The sequence below is a fragment of the Lynx rufus genome, unplaced genomic scaffold (genome assembly GCF_022079265.1).
Source record: "Lynx rufus isolate CCGP_SWC_20201006 ecotype Redwood Valley unplaced genomic scaffold, mLynRuf1.p SCAF_50, whole genome shotgun sequence".
Lineage (NCBI taxonomy): Eukaryota > Metazoa > Chordata > Mammalia > Carnivora > Felidae > Lynx > Lynx rufus.
Genome location: NW_025814868.1, coordinates 523968 through 542301, shown reverse-complemented (window position 1 = coordinate 542301; position 18334 = coordinate 523968). Strand labels below are relative to the sequence as shown.

Sequence of the window (18334 nt, the reverse complement as noted above, 5' to 3'; positions counted from 1 at the left end):
GGGGGATGGGGTAGGACTTGGGTTTTATCTTTTTATTTATTTTGGAGTTTTATTTATTTAGGTAATCTCTACACCCCAGGTGGGGCTCAAACTCACGACCCCAAGATCAAGAGTCACACGCTCCACCGACTGAACCAGTCAGGCGCCCCGGGACTTAGGTTTTAAAGGATCTGTCTGGGGGCTCCTGGGTGGCTCAGTCGGTGGAGCGTCTGACTTCGGCTCAGGTCATGATCTCCCGGCTTGTGGGTTCAGGCCCCGCGTCGGGCTCTCTGCTGACGGCTCAGAGCTGCTTCGGATCCTCTGCCTCCCTCTCTCTCTGCCCCTCCCCTGCTGGTGCTCCAGCTCTGTCTCAAAAATCAATAAATAAATGTCAAAAAAAATACACGATCTCTCCGGGCCCTGTGTCATGTCAGACTGACGCTGGGGGGGGGGAGGGGCCACCGCTTTTCCCAGGGGCAGGGACAGTGGGTGAGGCCGCAAGCAGAGCTCTGCTGGTAGAGCTGGCTGTGCGGGAAGGTGGGGGGGGGCGAGCAGGTCAAGGGTGGGGGGGCAGGGGCACCCTCTGGTTTAGGTGCGAGGGGAGCAGCGGGAGGGTTAGAGGTCTAGAGCTCAGGTCTGGGGTTAGCCTGGAGAGGCACTGGGTGTGGGAGCATCGCTGGGGGGAGCGTGGATGGACCCGGGGAACGTGATGTTCACGTGTGATCCCCTCACACGAGGTCCCTGGAGTCTCCAGGTTCCCGGAGACGGAGAGTGGACGGTGGGCGCCGGGGCTGGGGGAGGGGCCGGGGTCCGTGATTCACGGGGACAGAGAGTGGACGGTGGGCGCCGGGGCTGGGGGAGGGGCCGGGGTCCGTGATTCACAGGGACAGAGAGTGGACGGTGGGCGCCGGGGCTGGGGGAGGGGCCGGGGTCCGTGATTCACGGGGACAGAGCTTCCGTTTGGGAAGATGGAAAGTTCTGGAGACGGAGGGTGGGGATGGGCGCACAATGGCGTGAAGGTGCTTAGCGCCCCTGAGCTGCACGCTTAAGAGTCGGTGAAGACAGTACTTTCTATGTTGTGTGTATTTTATCACAATTACAAAATAAAAAGAATCTGGGAGCGGCCTAGCTGGGTGGCTCTGCCCGGGCTGTGTCACCCGCAGGTGTAGACGGAGCCACTGCACCCTGTCCCACCCTCGTGGCCATGGCGGGAGGCCCCTGTTTGCAGCCACGGGTGCCTCCCCACGGCTGGCTTGTCCTTGTTGGCGACCTTGGGCTGGGGCAGGTGAGGCTTGCCTTAGAAACTCCCTTGCACTTTTTAAACTTCCTGCTCAAAGACGCGAGCGGCGACCACGAACGGCATTCGGGGCAACGCACGCAGGTTGTGAGGACAGAAACGCGCTGGTCGGAAGGACCCACGCCTGTCAGGACAGCGGTTACTCTGGCGGTCGGGCCGCCAGACTCAAGGTCATGGGCGGGAGGGCGAGTATTTGGTCGTCTGAATCTGTTCCTGCTCTTTTTAATTTACACGTTGCTTCCCTTTCAGATCCATTTCCTGCCACTAAGGAGCGCTTCCAGCGCCTACGCTTACTCGGTTTACTCGCCTTCTCGCAAGAGGTGTATCGTTTCTGAATCTCGATTCTTCCCTTTTCATCCCCGTGCTTCGTTCGCACGGTGTGACCGTCACCCTCTCATTTCCTCACTGAGCACTTCTCCCACATGCACCTGCATTCAGTTTCTCCCCCTGCCTGGCTCTGCTGTGACACCCACACGCCGCTCCCCTGCTCCCCACACCCGCAGGGGGCCCTCGCCCCTCCCCCGTGTGCCCGCCACAGAGGGTCCCGGGGGCGCGCTCCGGGGGACACGCAGACCCCGGGGGCCGTCCACGCGCCCGTCAACCTTGGCCATTGGCCAGCTTCCTGCGTTTGCCGCTTCCCTCTGCCTTTCTGCGCAGGCTCACTTCGAGCACCTGCTCCGGGGTGGCGGGGTGGGGGGGGAGGGAACTTGCGGCTCCCCCACAGCTGCCCACGCGCAGCTCGGCCATTTCCCACCGCGAGTGCGGGCTCCTGTTTCTCGGCAGGGGTGCACCTGTGGAGTCCACGTCAATGGTCTCAAACCGGGGCCTCGGGACCCTTTCACACAGTCAAAAAATATCGAGGGTCCCGGGGAGGTTTTGTTTACGTAGGTTACCTCTATTGACGTTTACTATAGCAGAAAATACAACTACGAAAATGGAAAGGCACGCGCTTATCCTTCCTTCAACAACAGCACCGATAGACCAGGCGCCGAACCACCCACAGCACACAGCTCGTCAGCGGCACGAGGCAGGAAACACTGGGAAGATGTTGTTTTGGGGGTTTCCTGAGGCTGTGGCCCCGGGGCCGGGAGGTAGCCGCGGCTCAAGCAGGTGCGTGGATCCCCCGGTCACTTCCAACCCTCTACGCGCCCGCCAGTCCTGAGGGAATAGGTCTCGCGTTTGCCCAGTCCTCGTCAAGCGTCTAACAACCCTGGCTTAATCCAGACCCTGAAACCTCACAATACCCCACCTCGCCCGCTCACCCCTCAGACCCCGCTAAGTGTCGACAGGCAGGCGAGCCCCTGTAGCTCGAGATCGAGCCACAGTCACATGGTGGTATCTTGGGGAGCCAGCGCTCGACACACAACGAGCGCATTTCAGCGCAAAACAGGTCCTCTTCAAACAACATGGCGAGAGGAGGGGCATCGACGTGTGTTGTGCAGATCTGGACGCCGGGCTTCGTGCAGGAAGGAAAAGGAAAAGCCTCTTTTTAAATGGCAGGGAAGCCTCCCCACCCCCTGGCCGCCCCGTGCGGGCTCAGCCATGGGATGTGAGATCAGCTGTCGGGGAGGGGGAGAGGGGAGCCACGCCGGTCGCGGGAGGGCCACAAAGACGCGCCTGTCCCCGAGACAGAGACGGGCGTTGTCTAAGGAGACGTTCGCTCCAGCGTAGCCGGGCACAGGGCGGATGCCACACGGCAGCCCACCCCCCTTGCCCAGTGTGCCGCTCCTGGCTCCGCCCATGGTCAGACGCTCTGTGGTCCCCACCACCCTTCCAGACCCTCCTCTTCCCTGCTTGGCCAGTCCGGTGTGGGAGGCGAGGAGGTGAGAGGTTAGGGACACAAATCAGGCCAAACCGCATTGGAGTCCGACTCCTCCCCTGCTCTGGGGCCCTAGGCAAGTGGCCTGGCCCCTCAGTGCCTTGTTCTTCAGCCTTGCCTACTTCACAGACACTGAGGTCACCAGGGGGCCAGGGAGGGCGGAGCTCGGACATCCCCAGTCTGGGAGCCCTGGACAGCAGTGCCCTCAGAGCAGAGAGCACAGTGACTCCTCACAGCTGTCCTGATAGCTATGGGACTCTGGGCCCATCACTGCGCTCCCCAGCGCGAAGGCAGTGTCCCCAAAGCCCGTACCATCCTGGTGAAGGCAGAACCCTGCTGGGTGGGGGCAGGGGGCGGGCGAGTGGGGGGACTGGGAGCAGGGGGAGCCGGGGTCCCCACCACTGCTCCAAAGGAGGAGTTCAGCCAAATAGGGCTGTGGGGGGGGGGGTGTCCAGTCAGAGGCCTATCCCTCCCGGTGGCTCCGGACTGAAGGTAGCTGTGGGTTTCTGGAAGGAGAGCCAACACCCCATCTGATCCCTTTTCCTTCTGCGTACTATTTCCCTGTCTCCCGGGTTCTGCCTGGGAGGATCGACCTTCCTCTCCCAGCCTCGGGTCTGGGGGAGGACCTTCCTCTCCTGGGGTGGAGAGGCCCCAGTGGTCAAGGCTCGGTGGTGGTCCAGAGGGCACGGCAGTCCCAGCTCCTGCTGACCCAGCCCTGCTGCCTAGACCCGGCCCCACATGGCCTGTCCCAGCTGAGAGTTGGGGCTTCTGAGGCCTGAGGGCGGGGCCGGGCTCAGCGCCAGACCCGACGACAGCCCTCTCCGTCCCCCAACCCCACAGGTACAACCTCTGCCTCCGAGCCCCCTGCGGTTGTCCTGCCCGCCACATAGAGACCCCAGGACTGGTCCACCAGCTGCTTGGGGGAAACACGGGTGGAGATGCCCCCCATCCGGCCAGGTACTAGGGTGCCCCCTGGACGCCAAGCACCACAGCACTCAGAGCTGCCAGCAGAGGGCGCCAGAGGCCTCCTCCGAGGGTGGGGCCCATGTGAGCTCAGGTGGGCACTGGCCTGCGGTCCAAGTGTCCTGGGGTGCAGAGCGCAGCCCACTGTGTGCTCAGGGACCCCCCCGCTCCTGCGCTGACGCCATCACAGCTGACGGCCAACCCAGTCCCATGTCCGTCCATCCACACCCTCCCCTAGGGTGCCTCCCTCACTCAGCTTGGGGCTGAGATTGGGCCTTCTGGACCCCTGGCCTGAGTCGGGGGTCACGGCCAGCAGAATGAGCAGGGCCCCCCTCAGGCCCTCACCTCCCAGAAACATCCCCCAGGCCCGCTCGGACACGTGTGCAGGCGAGGGGCTCCTGGGCGCACCCCCTGGAGTCCGGGGTAAGTGGCCTCACTTGGGATGTCCACGGCCTGCCCTCTGCCCAGTGGCTCTTACAAAGGGTGCCATTGCAGGGGGGAGCTCCAGGCCCACAGTGACCCCATCCCCACCCGCAGGAGACAGACTGGCTGCGAGCATGCTTAACTGCTTTAATGACACGGCCTTTGAACCTTGGTCACCTGTCATCTCTGCAGAGTTCAGGGCTCCAAGACTCACCCCCCACCCACACAGCACGCAGGGTGAGCCTGGCCTGAGACCCGGTCAGAGAAAGTTCCTTTCTTGGGCTCTGCCTTGGGGGCAGGAGCGGCGTTGGGATGGGGGCGTCGCAGGCCATGCTTGGGTGAGAGCATATCCAGTCCAACCTGGCTCCCCGCTCCCTGAAAGGGTGGAGCCCGCACCCTGCCCCAGCGGAGCCTGGAGCCACCCCCCCCCCGGCCACCTTTGGGGAGCGATGCGCTGGGTGGGTGCTGTGGGCAATACCTGGGGGCGAGGCCCCGCTCGGCGCCCGGGGTGGCTGGGGCCTCCTGCCCTTCTGGCCCGCAGCCCATCCACAGGCACGTGAGAAGCAGCAGCCAGGGGCACGAGGTTGGGGCCAGGGTCACAAGCGCCAGGAGGAGCCCCCATGTGAACGGGGCGGGGGGGGGGGCAAAGGATAAGTCCCGGCCGCCGCGTGGGGGTCCTGTGGCCTCAGGGAGGGGGTGGGTCTGAAAGCCGGGAAGGGGGCGGGGCGGGGCTGGAAAGGCCACGGCTCTGGCTTCAGGGGCAGGTGCGTGAGGGGCTGGCATCTCCGGGCGGCTAGTTTGGCGGAACAGGGCCTTGGGGCAGGCAGCCTGGGGGGGGGCCGAGGCGCTGGGGAGCCCGAGGACAGGCCACGTGCCACGAGGCAGGTGAGGCGCCCCCAGCCGCCCCCCACTCCACGTCCATGATACGAAACATACACACATCCAAAAATAACCCTCCACGCACTGGGGTGGGCCCTGCCGGCCGGCTCTAGCTGTCCTCCTCCACTCTCCTCTGCGTCTTGGAATGAAACCTGCTCATGAGTTCCTCCAGCTCCGAGCCACCTTGCTGCTTCTGGGGAGGGAGGGGTGCGGCAGCCTCAGCCTAGGGCCCCGCAGGCCAGGGCCCCACGGCCTCCCCCTCCCCCTCGGCAGGCGATCTAGGAGCGCGGGTAGGGGGGCGGCGGCGGGGAGCGAGGGGCCGGGCGGCGTGGGACGCCCACTCACCTCCAGGACCGCCTTCTGCACGGTGAGCTGGCTGTACACGCGGATGCCCTCCTCCCCACACACCTTCTTCAGTTCCTCTTTGTTGAGCGAGAAGAGCTGGGCTCCGGTCAGAATGCCCAGGTTCTCCACGATCCTGGGGCCGGGGGCGGGAGGGGGGTGGGCGTCAGGGCGGGCCCCCCCCCCAGGTGAAGGCCTCGCGCACCCCCGCGCCACCCCGCCCGCGGGCCCCGCTCACCGCGGGCTGAAGGCCTTGGCTTCCAGCCAGGCGCGGACCTCGTGGGGGTCGGACTCGTAGGTGAGCGGCAGGCCCACGGGCTGGCTGCGCTCCACGCGGAAGTGCCGCTGCGGCTGCGTTTTGATGTTGCTAATCTTCTTGATGAGCTCGTCGTTGACCTCGTCCATGTGGTGGATCAGCTCTGCGGGGGGCGCCCTGCACTCAGGCCCCGCCCGAGCTGATCCAGGGCTCCCCCACACTGGACGGGGACCCTCCTCCCCCTGCCTCCCCCAGGGCACCCCGGGCCCCCGGACCCGCACCCGTCCGCCGGCCCTCATCCCCCAGCAGAGCGCCTCTCACCTTCTTTGTTCCCTGCGAAGCTTGGGGGCAGCTTGTGGGTGGGGCTGGCGGGACCCCAGTATTTCAGACTGGCCTGCAAGGGTGGGGGAAAGAGGCGAGCGGGTGGGGGTGCCACCAGCTTCAGCTCCCCCCCTCTCAGGGCCTGGCCGGCAGGGAGGACTCCAGGACTCAGAGCAGGGGGTGGGGTGGGGTGTTGGGGGTGTTTCGTGGGGGGTATGGGGGTGGGGGGTGAAGGATGTGGAGGTGGAGGGTGGGGGGCATGGGAGTGTTTTCTGGGGGGTGTGGGGTGGGGGGTGGTGGGGGTGGTGGGGGTGAGGGGGGCGGGGGGTGTTTTGTGGGGGGTGGGGGTGGTGGGATGTTTTGTGGGGGGGGGGGGTGGGATGGGGGAGGGGGCGTCTCTCCTGAGATGTGGCTGCACCTGCTCCTCCGCGACAGCAAGGTCCCCCTCCTCCCGCTCACCTGCTCTGGGGGGACGTCCTCCAGCCGAGTCTCGTCCAGGATGCTGCAAGGCACGTAGCCGGCCTGGCCACTGCGATTCCGAAGCTTCCACCACTGGTGGCCATCTTCCAGCACCTGCGGGCAGCCCTTCCTCTCGTCACGGGCACCAGCGCAGGGGGCGGGAACCCCTCTTTACAGGTGCGCCAGAGAGAGTTCTAGGCGTCTCTAAGCTCAGCCTCCCCCAGTCCTATGGGGCTGCCATGAGCCGCCCCTAGGAGCCCCCGCCCTGCCCAGCCTTCCATCCCACCCACGCGGCTACCTCCCCCCACCCCGCTGCAGCGGCCTCCTGCAAGGTGCCTCTAGCCTTGTGCATGTAGATCACCCACCCCCCCAGCCCGCTCCACTTTCTGTCCCCCACCGGATGGCCTGGATTCACGACTGGCACCAGATGGATGGGGCCTCAAGGGGGCTCCAGGGCCGGGTGTGAATGACGAACCCGGGCTGAGTTGGAGGGTCCCCCAGATGGCCACAGGGAAGGCCCATCCTCCAGCGTGAGCCCCGCCTAGCCGAGCACAGGGGCCCCTGGGCCCCCTCTGAGAGACCCAAGACCGGGAAGCCTTTCAGCCAGGCTGTTTGGGGGGGCGGGGCGGGCAGGCTGCGGACCCGGACTGGAGTCCGGGGGTCGGGATCCCGGGGACGGGGTGGGACGGACGTGCCACGGGCCGGCGTCAGGCAGCCTGGCTGCTGCGTGCGGTCCCCCCCGCCCCGCCCTCCACAGCCCAGGCTCCTGCTCACCTCCAGGACCTCGTCCTTGAGCACTGACAGCTCGTTGGCATTCCGGGCCGTGAAATCATAGAGGATCCTGACGTACTTGGCCATGGCCGGTGCAGGTTCGTAGCCCCTGCGCGGAACAGGAGGGCTGAGGCCCAGGGCCCGGGGAGCAGCTTCGCAGGTGCGTGCTGCTCCCGTTCGGCTCTCTGAGGTCGCAGAGGAGACAGGCTGAGGCGCGTCAGCCGGGAACAGAAACTGTGACGGCCCCAGAGCGCCTGGGGCCCCACGCGGAGGTGGGGGCCGTGCAGCGGGGTGGGACGCCGGGGCCTGTGGGCACAACAAGGCCTGCCCCGGCCCAGCCCACGTCAGGGGTCTCCGGGCCCGGCCCCCCAGGGGAACCAGAGCCAGACCCGTACCCGAGAAATGACAGGGCACCGCCACGCCTGGGAGCAGCTGGTCACCGAGGGGGGGCAGTCGGTACGGCACAGAGGACTGCCCACGAGCTGCAGGGGCGCGGGGTGAGGGGCTGCCCTGACCGAGGGCGTTCCGGCCACAGCAAGGAGCTGGCCTGCGGCTGCCCCCGGGCCGGGCTGTCCCCCCCCCCCCCCCGGTCAGTCTGGGCCGCCGCCTCCTCACACGGCCGTGGGCCTCGGGACACCGTGCAGGCGAGGGGGCCGGGGCTGACGTGGCTCCGGAGCCAGGACTGGCCGGACTGGAGACCAGAGGATGAAAATGTGTCTTCCAGGGTGGCCCTGGGCGGGGCACCAAGGACATCAAGCTGCCGGTGTGCAGCAGAGAGGGGCGTGCTCGTTTAAGGTACAGGTTTCGGCCCCCTCCCCTCCTGAAACCGAATCCTGGGATCTGGCAGGGGCCAGGAGTGGGAACAGAAAGGAGGAGGTGGGGGAGGAAGGGACGGGAGTCCCCCAGGCCCTGAGTCTGTTGAAGGGTGTGTGGGGGGGGGGGGGCGGGGAGAACGACCGTCCGTAGCTCAGACCTTCAGTCTCCTCTCTGGCTCTGAGGTTAAGCCTGAATCAGTGCCAACGAGGTGACAGGGATCGGTGACCTCACTTAAGTTTGGCGCCTTAGTAAACTTCTAACGGTAATTCTGAAACGCACGCGAGAAGACGCAGAAAAGGATGATGGCTTAGGCTGATGAGTTTACGGCTAGTTTGGGATGTGTTCTAAAGTTAGAAGGAAAACCTGGTTCTAGTTTGGAAAAACGGTATTTTGAACATCACGAACAAAACATCTGCCGCCACCTGGTGGCAGCATACTCACGTCAGAATCTCCGCATTTCTAGGAGTGAGTGCCACACTCTCGTTTTTAAATTTTTTTTTTTTTTCAACGTTTATTTATTTTTGGGACAGAGAGAGACAGAGCATGAACGGGGGAGGGGCAAAGAGAGAGGGAGACACAGAATCGGAAACAGGCTCCAGGCTCTGAGCCATCAGCCCAGAGCCCGACTCGGGGCTCGAACTCCCGGACCGCGAGATCGTGACCTGGCTGAAGTCGGACGCTTAACCGACTGCACCACCCAGGCGCCCCCACACTCTCGTTTTTAAGAGGAACTTACCTGTGAGCGTGCGGGGAGCTGACTGGTGGGAGGACGTCCACCGGAGGTGTGGGCTCAGGTACGAGGCTGTGTTTTGGGGAGTTTCGAAAGGACAGTCGGCTCACTGGAGTCGGCTGTGGGGAAGAAGGACCACCTGGGCTTGGCATGGGGTGAGGGCCAGGGTAGGGAGGCGTGGTGAGGGCAGTGGACAGAGGTGGGCCGAAGAGGTGAGCACTGGTGGAGGACGCAGATGGCCAGCGGCGCTGGAGGGGGGGGGGTGTGGGTGCTCTGACCTCGTCATCTGGGGCAGACGCCAGCCCCTCCACTTCCCAGGGAGCCTCCTGCAGCACATCCAGGGGTGGCTCCCAGCCGCTGTGGAACTTGGGCACGTAGAGGGGTACCTGCGGCTCCCGTGGCCACTCAGAGCTGGGGGTGGGAGGTCCTGGGGGTGAGCTACGCCCACCCACTGGAGCCCAGCCCACCCGCCAAGTTCGCACCCCACGCCCTGCATCACCCCTCCCCGCGCTCCCCGCCTGCTGACGCACCGGGGGCGCGTCCATGTCTCCCCCAGTGACTCCCACAGCGTCGTCTCCTTGGGGACTAGGTGGCCTCGCAGGAAGCCCACGGCGTCGCGGGAGAGCACGGGGCTGGTGACGGAGCATGCGATGTCTGGGCCCCCACAGGTGCTGACGATCTGGGGCACAGTGGGGTTCAGAGAGGGCCCTGCCCACCGGCCCCCAACCCCAGCTCGCTCACTTGCAGCACCACAGGCCAGCACGCTCACAGCGTGGACGCGTGGCCCCAGCTGCCTGCCCGAGGTGGGCACTTGCGTCCCCCCACCTTCGGCCGGGGCAAACCACCCCGGGGCCCTGCTCCCCACCCCCCCAGCCCCAGGCACCAGGTCTAGCGGTCCAAAGAGGAAGTGCACCAGTTCCGCAGCGCTGGGGTTCTGGATGTGCTTCTGCAGCTTGGCCTGGGGCGGGGGGCACACAGATGGGTGGGGGGATGGCGTCGGGGATAAGGGTGGCAAGGACCCGGGCCCCCCCGATGTCGGCACAGAGGGTGGGAAAGAGTTAGTGTACTCACAAGCAGGTTGATAGCCAGCTTGATTTTCTGGAAACAGTCAACAAACTCGGCCTCCGAGGGGGGCCGTGCCCGGAGCGTAAGGACGCCCTCTGGAATGTGGGGCAGTGCCTATGAGCCTGGCTGGCCCAGTCACTGCCCCCAGCAGCCACCCGGCAGCCACCTGCTCAGACCGGACCTCTTGCAGCCCAGTAGCCACCTGTCCCCGTGACCACTATCCATCCGCCTCAGCCGCGCCGCGGTCTCTCCATCCTCTCAGGCATCCCCCCAACCCCAGCCGCTGTCCCCTCCGGCCTCCACCCCACCCCCTCCGCACCTGCTGGCCCCTTCTTCCCCTTCTTCTTCCCCCTCTTGCGCTGGTTCAGCTGTTTGAAAGCCTCGGCCGCCTTCTGCAGCCGAGCCACGAACCACTCGATGTCGTCCAGGGCGCAGTTGAGGATTTGCTGGGGTCAGAGCGGAGGCAGGGGTCAGTCTGAGGCGCCCCCACCAGCTGCAGGGACAGTCCCACGCACTGTCTCCTGGTCCCTGGCCTCGGGGAGGAGGTGGCTGCTGGCTGGGGGCTGGCCGGAGGGGCCCACGCCTGATGGGGGCTCGGGCCGCGAGACCCACCGTTTCCTTCTCTATCTTCTGGGCCAGCACAGCCCGCGGCTCCTCGTCCTGCGACTCCCGACGGCGGAAGCCTGGATGCGGGAGGCAGAGTCAGGTGCCACCGACGGCGGCCGCCCCCTCCCGCTCCCTCCGGCTCCTCCCTCCGCGTACTCGGCTCGCTGAGGGGCACGGGCGGGCCCACTCGGTTCTTGCTGGACGGAGAGTCACCGCCGTGGCGCTGGAAGGGGATGGGGGCTGGGCCCTTGGGGGCGGGCAGGACCGACTGCCGCTGCCGGATCTTCTCCCGGTGGCCCCTGCAGTGGGGGGCAGAGGCCCGCTCAGCCCGGCCCCGCCGCACACCCGGCCCTGCCCGCCGCCGCGCTCCCGCACCTACTTCAGGGTCTGCGGCCGCATCTTCTTCCCCAGACGGCAGTCGGCCAGCGCGCTCTCGATGTCCTCGTGCACGAGCTCCGCCTGGCGGGACGGGGCGTCAGGCCGGCTCGGGACCCCGCCCCCGCCCCGGCCGCCGCCCCCTCCTCACCTCCACCTCGTCGCAGTAGAAGAAGTGGATGTCGGGCTTGCTCTGCTCCGAGTCCTGGCACACGAGCAGCAGCACGGACGGGTACCGCAGCTGGTCCAGCACCGTCTGGCTGTGCCGCACGGTGGGCAGCGGGAAGTTCTCCAGCTCTTCCTGGGAGGCAGGGGGCTCGGGTGTGGGCTCAGCGGTGCCTCAGGGTCGCGACCCCCACTCGTGACTCGAGCGCGGGCACCGCCGCGGACGCGCGCTCCCAGCCCCGGGGGCGCGGTGCCCGGGGCGCGGGCGTGAGTGGCGAGCCCGGCCCGTGGGGGGCGCCCGCGGACACAGACGCACACAGGAGGGGCGTGGCGCCGACGCAGACCCAGGCACGGACTCTGCCAGGCCGTGGCCACAGCCGTGGCACGCCGGACCCCCGGACATAGCCAGGCCCTGTGTTGGCACGGCGGGTGGACGGGCTCTTGCCAGGGCTGGACGAGGCGCCGCTGTTGGGACACGGCTGCCCCGGATGCTCAGCCCCGCCCAGGTCTCCCTGCCCTGCCTGCCGCCCAGCGCCCCACTCAGCCTGCCCCGCCCCCGCAGGAGCCCCGCCCCCAACGCAGGCCCCGCCCCGCGGGAGGCTCCGCCCCCAGATGGAGCCACCACCCCCGCCCCCGCCCCCCGCGCCCCGCCCGGAGGCCCCGCTGAGCGGCTGGGCCGTGTCCCTGCGGCCCTGCCACCACCGCACCTGGGACTCCACGTCCAGCAGCCGCAGTGACTGGTCGTTGACCTGCAGCAGCATCTCCTGTGTCCAGACCTTCTCCTTGGAGCTCAGCTGCACCAGTTTCCGGATGGCGTCCTCCACGGACGCGATGGCCTCACTCTTGTCCATGATGAACGTGGCCAGGTGCTGGGGACGGGCGGGGGAGTCACTCTGGGGAGAGCCCTCCTAGTGCCCAGAACCAGGGCCGAGGGGTTGCACCCCGGGGGCCTGAGGGGTCATGCCCAACCCTGGGAGCCTGGGGTGGGGGGGCGGACATCCCTGCCCGGGGCGGTCTGAAGAGACACAGCCCTACCTTAAGGGGAGGTCTCTGCTCTGCCTTCGTGGATGTCCGTGGGGGCCGCGGACATGCCCTGATAAAACCCTTGGGAGTCCTACACAGACGATCCCTCACCCTTCCCCATCTCCTGTAGCTGGGCTCCAGGAACGCTAGCCTCCCTGCTCCCCAGAAGACCTGGTTCAGGGTCACCGCAGGGCCTTTGCATGGTCTGTCCCCACCTTGCCTCCCCTACTCTTCTCCAGCTCTCTTTTCCTTCAGGGCTCTGCTCAGACCTGCTGTTCCTGCCTGGCCACGGCATCACTCCAGCTCCTGGCCTGCCTTGTCTTTATTGACCACGATCCGACATTATGCTGAACATGATGTGCTCCTTTGTTTCTTTTCTGGCTGCTGGGTTCACTGCTATCTCCCCAGTGCCAGGGACAGTGGCTGGCACACAGTGGGCCCTCAGTGAATATGCTGGAATGGCCATGTGGGGAGCTCATGTGGGGTGGGTCTTGGGGACTCTTGGCCAGCCAAGCCCTCCCTTTCCAGGGACCCTCCTCCTTCCTCTGTCTCCAAGACTGACCCAGGCTCCTCCTCCCTCCAGACTCCCCCACGTGTCCCACCGCTGAAGTCAGTCAACAATGCTTCGACAGTCGGGGAAACGCTATATTAAATTCTAGGCAGTCAAGACCCAGCTACAAAAGTGCTAGAAGAAAATACTGGATGATTCCTGAAGATCTCAGAAAGGCCTTCTTCACAGAGGGACTTCCCTAAGCAAGGAAGAAAATCCAGATGCCCAGAAGAAAAGACCGAAAAATGTGACTTAATCTGCTTGGGAAAAACAAACAAACAAACAAACAAACAACCATATACGAAGTAAAAAAAAAAAATTGGGAAAAACAGATGTAATAGATATAGCGAAGGCTAGTTTTCTTAATATTTATAAAGACCACTATGCATTACAGTGACAGCTCTTACTTGTTCAAGGCTCTACTTTGTTAAGCAAAGTTATTAAGAATACCGATGATAAATGAATACACGAATGAAAAAGATCTGTGACTAAGTAAAATAGTAACACCCCGGTAGAAAAATTGGCAAAAGACACGAACCGAGAGTCTCCAGGAAAACCAACATAACTTTTTAATATAGGAGACTGCATACAATCTCAATAAAATAATCGTGAGTGCAAGTCTGACACCACTACTTCTGAAATGAATCGACTGCTGAACGTTTTACTTTTTTTTTCTTCAAGTTTATCTATTTTGAGAGAGGGAGAGAAGAGAGAAACCCCAAGCAGAGCTGGACGTGAGGCTCGAACTCACAGACCATCAGATCATGACCTGAGCCAAAATCGCGAGTCGGATGCGTGACCGACTGAGCCCCCCAGGTGCACTGTTTTACCTCTTCTATTGCCCAGCACTGACGGGTCCTTGCGGGTCACATGTGCAGGTTAACCGTGCAGAAGTGGGATCCCCACCCTGCATGCGCCAGGTGCTCTGGGGAGAAGCCCAGGACACCTGGAAAGGCGAACGCACTCCCTTGTCACAACTCAGATAACCTGAACACGCGTGCAACGTGGCGCGGGCACCAGGCTGCTCCCTGCGGCACTGAGTGTGACAAGAAAGGGTGGTCCCAACCTACGTGAGCATCAGCAGTCAGAGGGATCAGTGGGCAGCGGGACACAAGGCTGGCCGTCCGCGGGAGGCAGGGTGAGCCCCAAAGCACACGTTGTTAGCAAAACCCGCACAACCAAACCAAATAAAGCCACGCACCCGGCCGCAAAACAAGTCTAGCATTTCGATGGAAACCCCGCACAGTGTGCTCTCTGACCATCGTGGTGGTAAAATAAAAAATCAGTACCATTTGATAACTAGAAAACCCTCAAATAATTGGAAATTCGGCAACACGCTCGTACATAACAACCGATGGGTGAACGAAGGCACGAGAGAAATAAGAAAATACTCGAGAGACAAACGAAAACGAAAACACAGCACAGCACAACGTAGAGACACAGCACGAGCAGCGGGCGGGGGCGTTTGGAGCTGCAAATGCTCACACGGTCCCCAGGGAAGGGCAGAAGGTGTTCCGAACTGAATGACAATAAAGGCATGGGCATCAGACTTGCAGGATTTCGCTAAAGGAGCTCATGGAGGGGGACGTACAGCTGTAAATGAATATTAGAAAAGAAGGGATGTTTGGGGCACCTGGAGGGCTCGGTTGGTTGAGCGTCTGACCTCGGCTCAGGTCATGATCTCACAGTTTGTCAGTTCGATCCCCGAGTCGGGCTGGCTGCCGTCAGCACGGAGCCTGCTTCGGACCCTCTGCCCTCGCCCCCCCCCCCTCTCTGTCCCTCCTCCGCCTTGCATATGCTCTCTCTCTCTCTCTCTCTCAAAAATAAATAAACATTGGGCGCCTGGGTGGCTCAGTTAAGTGTTTGACTTCAGCTCAGGTTATGATCTCGTGCTCCGTGGGTTCGAGCCCCATGTCAGGCTCTGTGCTGATGGCTTAGAGCCCGGAGCCTGCTTTGGATTCTGTGTCTCCCTCTCTCTCTGCCCTTCCCCAGCTTGTGCTCTTTCTCCCTCTCTCAAAAATAAATAAACATTAAAATAAATAAATAAACGTTCAAAAAGAAGAAATATTTAATATCAGTGATATAAGCATTTCCTTTAAGAAACTGGAAAAGGACAAATAAAACCCAGAGTAAGTGGAAGGAAGGAAATTAAGAGCAGAAACCAACAAAGTAGTAAACAAACAATAGAGAAAAATCAACAAAGCCCAAATTTGGTTCTGAAAAGATTAATGAAAGTGATAAACCCTAGCAAGATTGATCAAGGGGCGGGGGAAAAGAAAACACTAATTATCAATAACCAAAAAAAAAAAAAAAAAAAAAAAGGAGCGTCTGTGTGGTTCAGTTAAGTGTCCAACTCTTGATTTTGGCTCAGGTCATGATCCCAAGGTCATAGGATCGAGCCCTGCACTGGCCTCTTCACTGACATCTTGGAGCCTACTTGGGATTCTCTCTCTCCCTCTCTCTCTCTCTGCCCCTCTCCTGCTCTCATGTTCGAACTCTCTCACTCTGTAAAAAAAAAAAAAAAAAAGATGGGGCGCCTGGGTGGCGCAGTCGGTTGGGCGTCCGACTTCAGCCAGGTCACGATCTCGCGGTCCGGGAGTTCGAGCCCCGCGTCAGGCTCTGGGCTGATGGCTCAGAGCCTGGAGCCTGTTTCCCTCTGTGTCTCCCTCTCTCTCTGCCCCTCCCCCGTTCATGCTCTGTCTCTCTCTGTCCCAAAAATAAATAAACGTTGAAAAAAAAAATTAAAAAAAAAAAATCTGGGGCACCTGAGTGGCTCAGTCGGTTAAGCATCCGACTTTGGCTCAGGTCATGCTCTCACAGTCTGTGAGTTCAAGCCCCACGTCGGGCTCTGTGCTGACAGCTTGGAGCCTGGAGCCTGCTTCGGATTCTGTGTCTCCCTCTCTCTCTGTTCCTCCCCTGCTCTCACTCTGTCTCTCTCTCAAAAATAAAGATTTAAAAAATTTTTAAAAATCTATCTAGAGATATGTGTGCACTCTAGAAAAAAAATATAATATATATATGCATGTACTCTCATGCTCTTTAAAAAATATATTCATATATATAACCTTTCTTTCCCACAAAGAAAACCTTGCATTTAGAGGGCCTCATAAGTGAATCCTATCAAATACTTAAGCAAGAGATAAAAACAATCGTTCACAAATTCTTTCCGAAAACCAAGGAGGAGGGAACACTTTCTCACTCACTTTTCTAAGGCCACCATAATTCTAACACCAAAACCTGTCAAGGCTTTGCAGTAAAAGAAAAATTACAGACCAACATCTCTAACAAAACATTAATGCGAAAACAAAATATTAGCGGATTCGTGCATCAACACATAAAAAGAGTAACACACATGCACACATGAAGTCTGTCCCGGAAACGCGAGGTCGGTTCAACATTCGAAAAAATCCTATCAGTGTGACTGACTTACGTTAACAGTGGTGAATACATCTCTGTAGATTCAGAGACAGCATTTGACAAAGTTCAACACCTTCCACGATGAAAGTTCTCAGCAAACAAAGAATGGAAAAGAGCTTCCTCGGTAATAGGACGTATCTACAAAAATATAGCATATACGATGGGGAAATCCTGGATCTTTTCTTCTAAAATTGGACACAGGGCAAAGATGTCCACTCTGCTGCTTTTACTCAGTACTGTGCTGGTGATCCTGGCCGGGGCAATGAGGTACGCAAAGTAACGTGGCTCCGAATAAGGTATTAGGCGCTGTATTTCAGACAACCTGATTGGATACAGAGTAAATTCGAAGGATCTACAAGCAAATCACTAAAACAAGTAAGTGAATTCAGCGTCTCAGCACACTCAGTCCCTGCACACAAGTTCAAAGGTTCCTCCGTGCGCTAGCCACAGCCAATTGGAAAATGGCTTTAAAAGAAAAACCAGTACCATTTACAACAGTGTCGACAAGCCAAATACCCGAGGAGGGTTTTAACAAAAGACACGCAAGTCCTCGGCGGTGGAAACAACAAACGCTCCGAGAGAAGTCAGACAAGCCACTGATACGGGACGAGATCCCGCGTCCACAGGCGGGAAAGACTCGGGATCATTTAGATGTCAATTCGCGCTACGTGGATTCAGAGGTTTGACTCAATGCCGGTGAAAACTCTAGCGGGCTTTTCTGGGGGCGGGGGATTGAAATGGACAGTTTGATTCTAAAAGGTAAAAGCAAGCACAAAGATCTTGGAAAAGTCGAGAACATCTTGAGGAAAATATAAAGTTGGAGGGCTCACGTTGCCTGATTTCAAGATTGATAATACAGCTGCTGCTGCAAGTGAGACACCGTGAGGCAAAGGGGTCCGTGGACAGATCCGTCCACATTCAGCTAAACACTTCTTGACAAGGGCACCAAGCAAGTCAACCTCCGGGAGGAGGACAGTCTTCTCAGTATGGCTGCACATTTGCTACAGGGAAAAACTTAGCCTTAAGTCTCATACCCAAAAACTAATTTCAAATGGATCATAGACCTGAGTGTAAAAGCCTCAACTCTGGAGTTTCTAGAAGAAAACACAGGAAGAGATCTTCAGAGCCTTGGGTCAGGCAATGACCACTCCCCACCCTCAAAAAAAAAATAAAAATAAAAACCCAAGAAAACAGCCCTGACCATAAGAAAAAGTGGATATGGTTGGATATCATCAAAATTAAACACTTCCGCTCCTCGAAAGACAGGTCAAATCCACAAGCCAGACTGGGAGAAAATATTTCTCACCCACACACCTGACGATGTGCGCAAACGCCTCCTCGCGGTCCAGAAGGCGGATGTGTACACGCAGGTGGACAGAACGGACCATAGGAAGGGTCCCCAGGGGTGGGGCACGGCTGGTGGAGATGCCCCCCCCCCGCCCGCCACTGCAGCCTACGGCACAGACTTGTTCTACACGTGCGCTTTCTTGAAATAAGTTTACTGAGCAGAACAAAGTGTTATAAGCTATATGAATTCAGTTATGGGAAGGGAGGGATTCTCCAAAAAGTAAAGCGTCAGGGATGTAGGAGAGCAGTGTTGTTGACAGTGGGGAAGACTGACCACCGGGGTCAGCATGACTGAGCTCTGGGGTAATGGAGCTGTTGTGTCCTGACCACGGTGGCACTGACTGCAACAGAACCACCCCCCGCCCCCCTCAGCGTCACTGTACGCTAACTTAGAGGCTTGAGCAGCCCCCCACTGCCAGGGTGGGTCTGATCTTGCCCCCACCTCCCACCCTCTCTCTGTGCCTTGGCTTTCTCGTCTGGGAGGGCCAGGCCAGACCACTCACTCCCCCAGCCTTGCTGACTGCTGGGTGGGCAGGAGGGGTGCCCTCCTGGGTGGGCAGGTGGGCTGGGGTCTTTCCACAGGCTAGCTTGGACCAAAGTCCGGAAGGGCTGGGAGTCCCCAGTGGCATAGATGATGGCTCACCAAGGACGGCAAAGTCCCCACGACCCCGAGAGAGGCGGCTGAGCTGCCTGGGAAGGAAGGGGACGCGCTGACCTGTCCTCACTAGGTA

The 18334-nt window shown here is 60.7% G+C and overlaps 1 protein-coding gene and 2 long non-coding RNA genes across 4 annotated transcripts; 2 read left to right on the top strand and 1 right to left on the bottom strand.

The window, feature by feature from the left end:
- The first annotated feature begins 2096 nt into the window (after positions 1 to 2096).
- Positions 2097 to 8433, top strand: LOC124527559 (uncharacterized). 2 transcript variants are annotated; one of them, XR_006965919.1, is made up of 6 exons: positions 2097 to 2386; positions 3936 to 4481; positions 4596 to 4718; positions 6715 to 6915; positions 7519 to 7607; positions 8234 to 8433. It is a non-coding gene; the product is annotated as an uncharacterized LOC124527559 (long non-coding RNA). The 2 variants fall into 2 exon arrangements; XR_006965918.1 differs by having other exon boundaries at positions 3936 to 4718.
- On the bottom strand, positions 4617 to 12126 carry EPS8L2 (EPS8 like 2). Its single transcript, XM_047100637.1, has 17 exons — positions 11974 to 12126; positions 11253 to 11402; positions 11106 to 11185; positions 10883 to 11025; positions 10733 to 10803; positions 10440 to 10566; positions 10127 to 10215; positions 9939 to 10013; positions 9586 to 9734; positions 9334 to 9466; positions 9062 to 9174; positions 7513 to 7618; positions 6739 to 6852; positions 6280 to 6352; positions 5941 to 6121; positions 5706 to 5838; positions 4617 to 5553 (listed from the first exon to the last, which is right to left on the bottom strand). The coding sequence occupies exons 1-17, from the start codon at positions 12115 to 12117 to the stop codon at positions 5470 to 5472; spliced, it is 1965 nt and encodes a 654-aa protein (XP_046956593.1). The 5' UTR covers positions 12118 to 12126; the 3' UTR covers positions 4617 to 5469.
- LOC124527558 (uncharacterized) lies at positions 10961 to 13486 on the top strand. Its single transcript, XR_006965917.1, has 3 exons — positions 10961 to 11772; positions 12022 to 12132; positions 12873 to 13486. It is a non-coding gene; the product is annotated as an uncharacterized LOC124527558 (long non-coding RNA).
- Positions 13487 to 18334: the final 4848 nt, after the last annotated feature.

What these genes read in the sequence shown, in the direction of transcription:
- EPS8L2 (XM_047100637.1), bottom strand. Translation starts at nt 12,117, where the DNA reads ATGGACAAGAGTGAGGCCATCGCGTCCGTGGAGGACGCCATCCGGAAA. An exon ending in CGTGCCCCTCAGCGAGCCGA is followed by an intron (nt 10,804 to 10,882) that starts GTACGCGGAGGG and finishes TCCCGCATCCAG; the next exon opens with GCTTCCGCCGTCGGGAGTCG. An exon ending in AGCTGGCTATCAACCTGCTT is followed by an intron (nt 10,014 to 10,126) that starts GTGAGTACACTA and finishes CCCCCGCCCCAG; the next exon opens with GCCAAGCTGCAGAAGCACAT.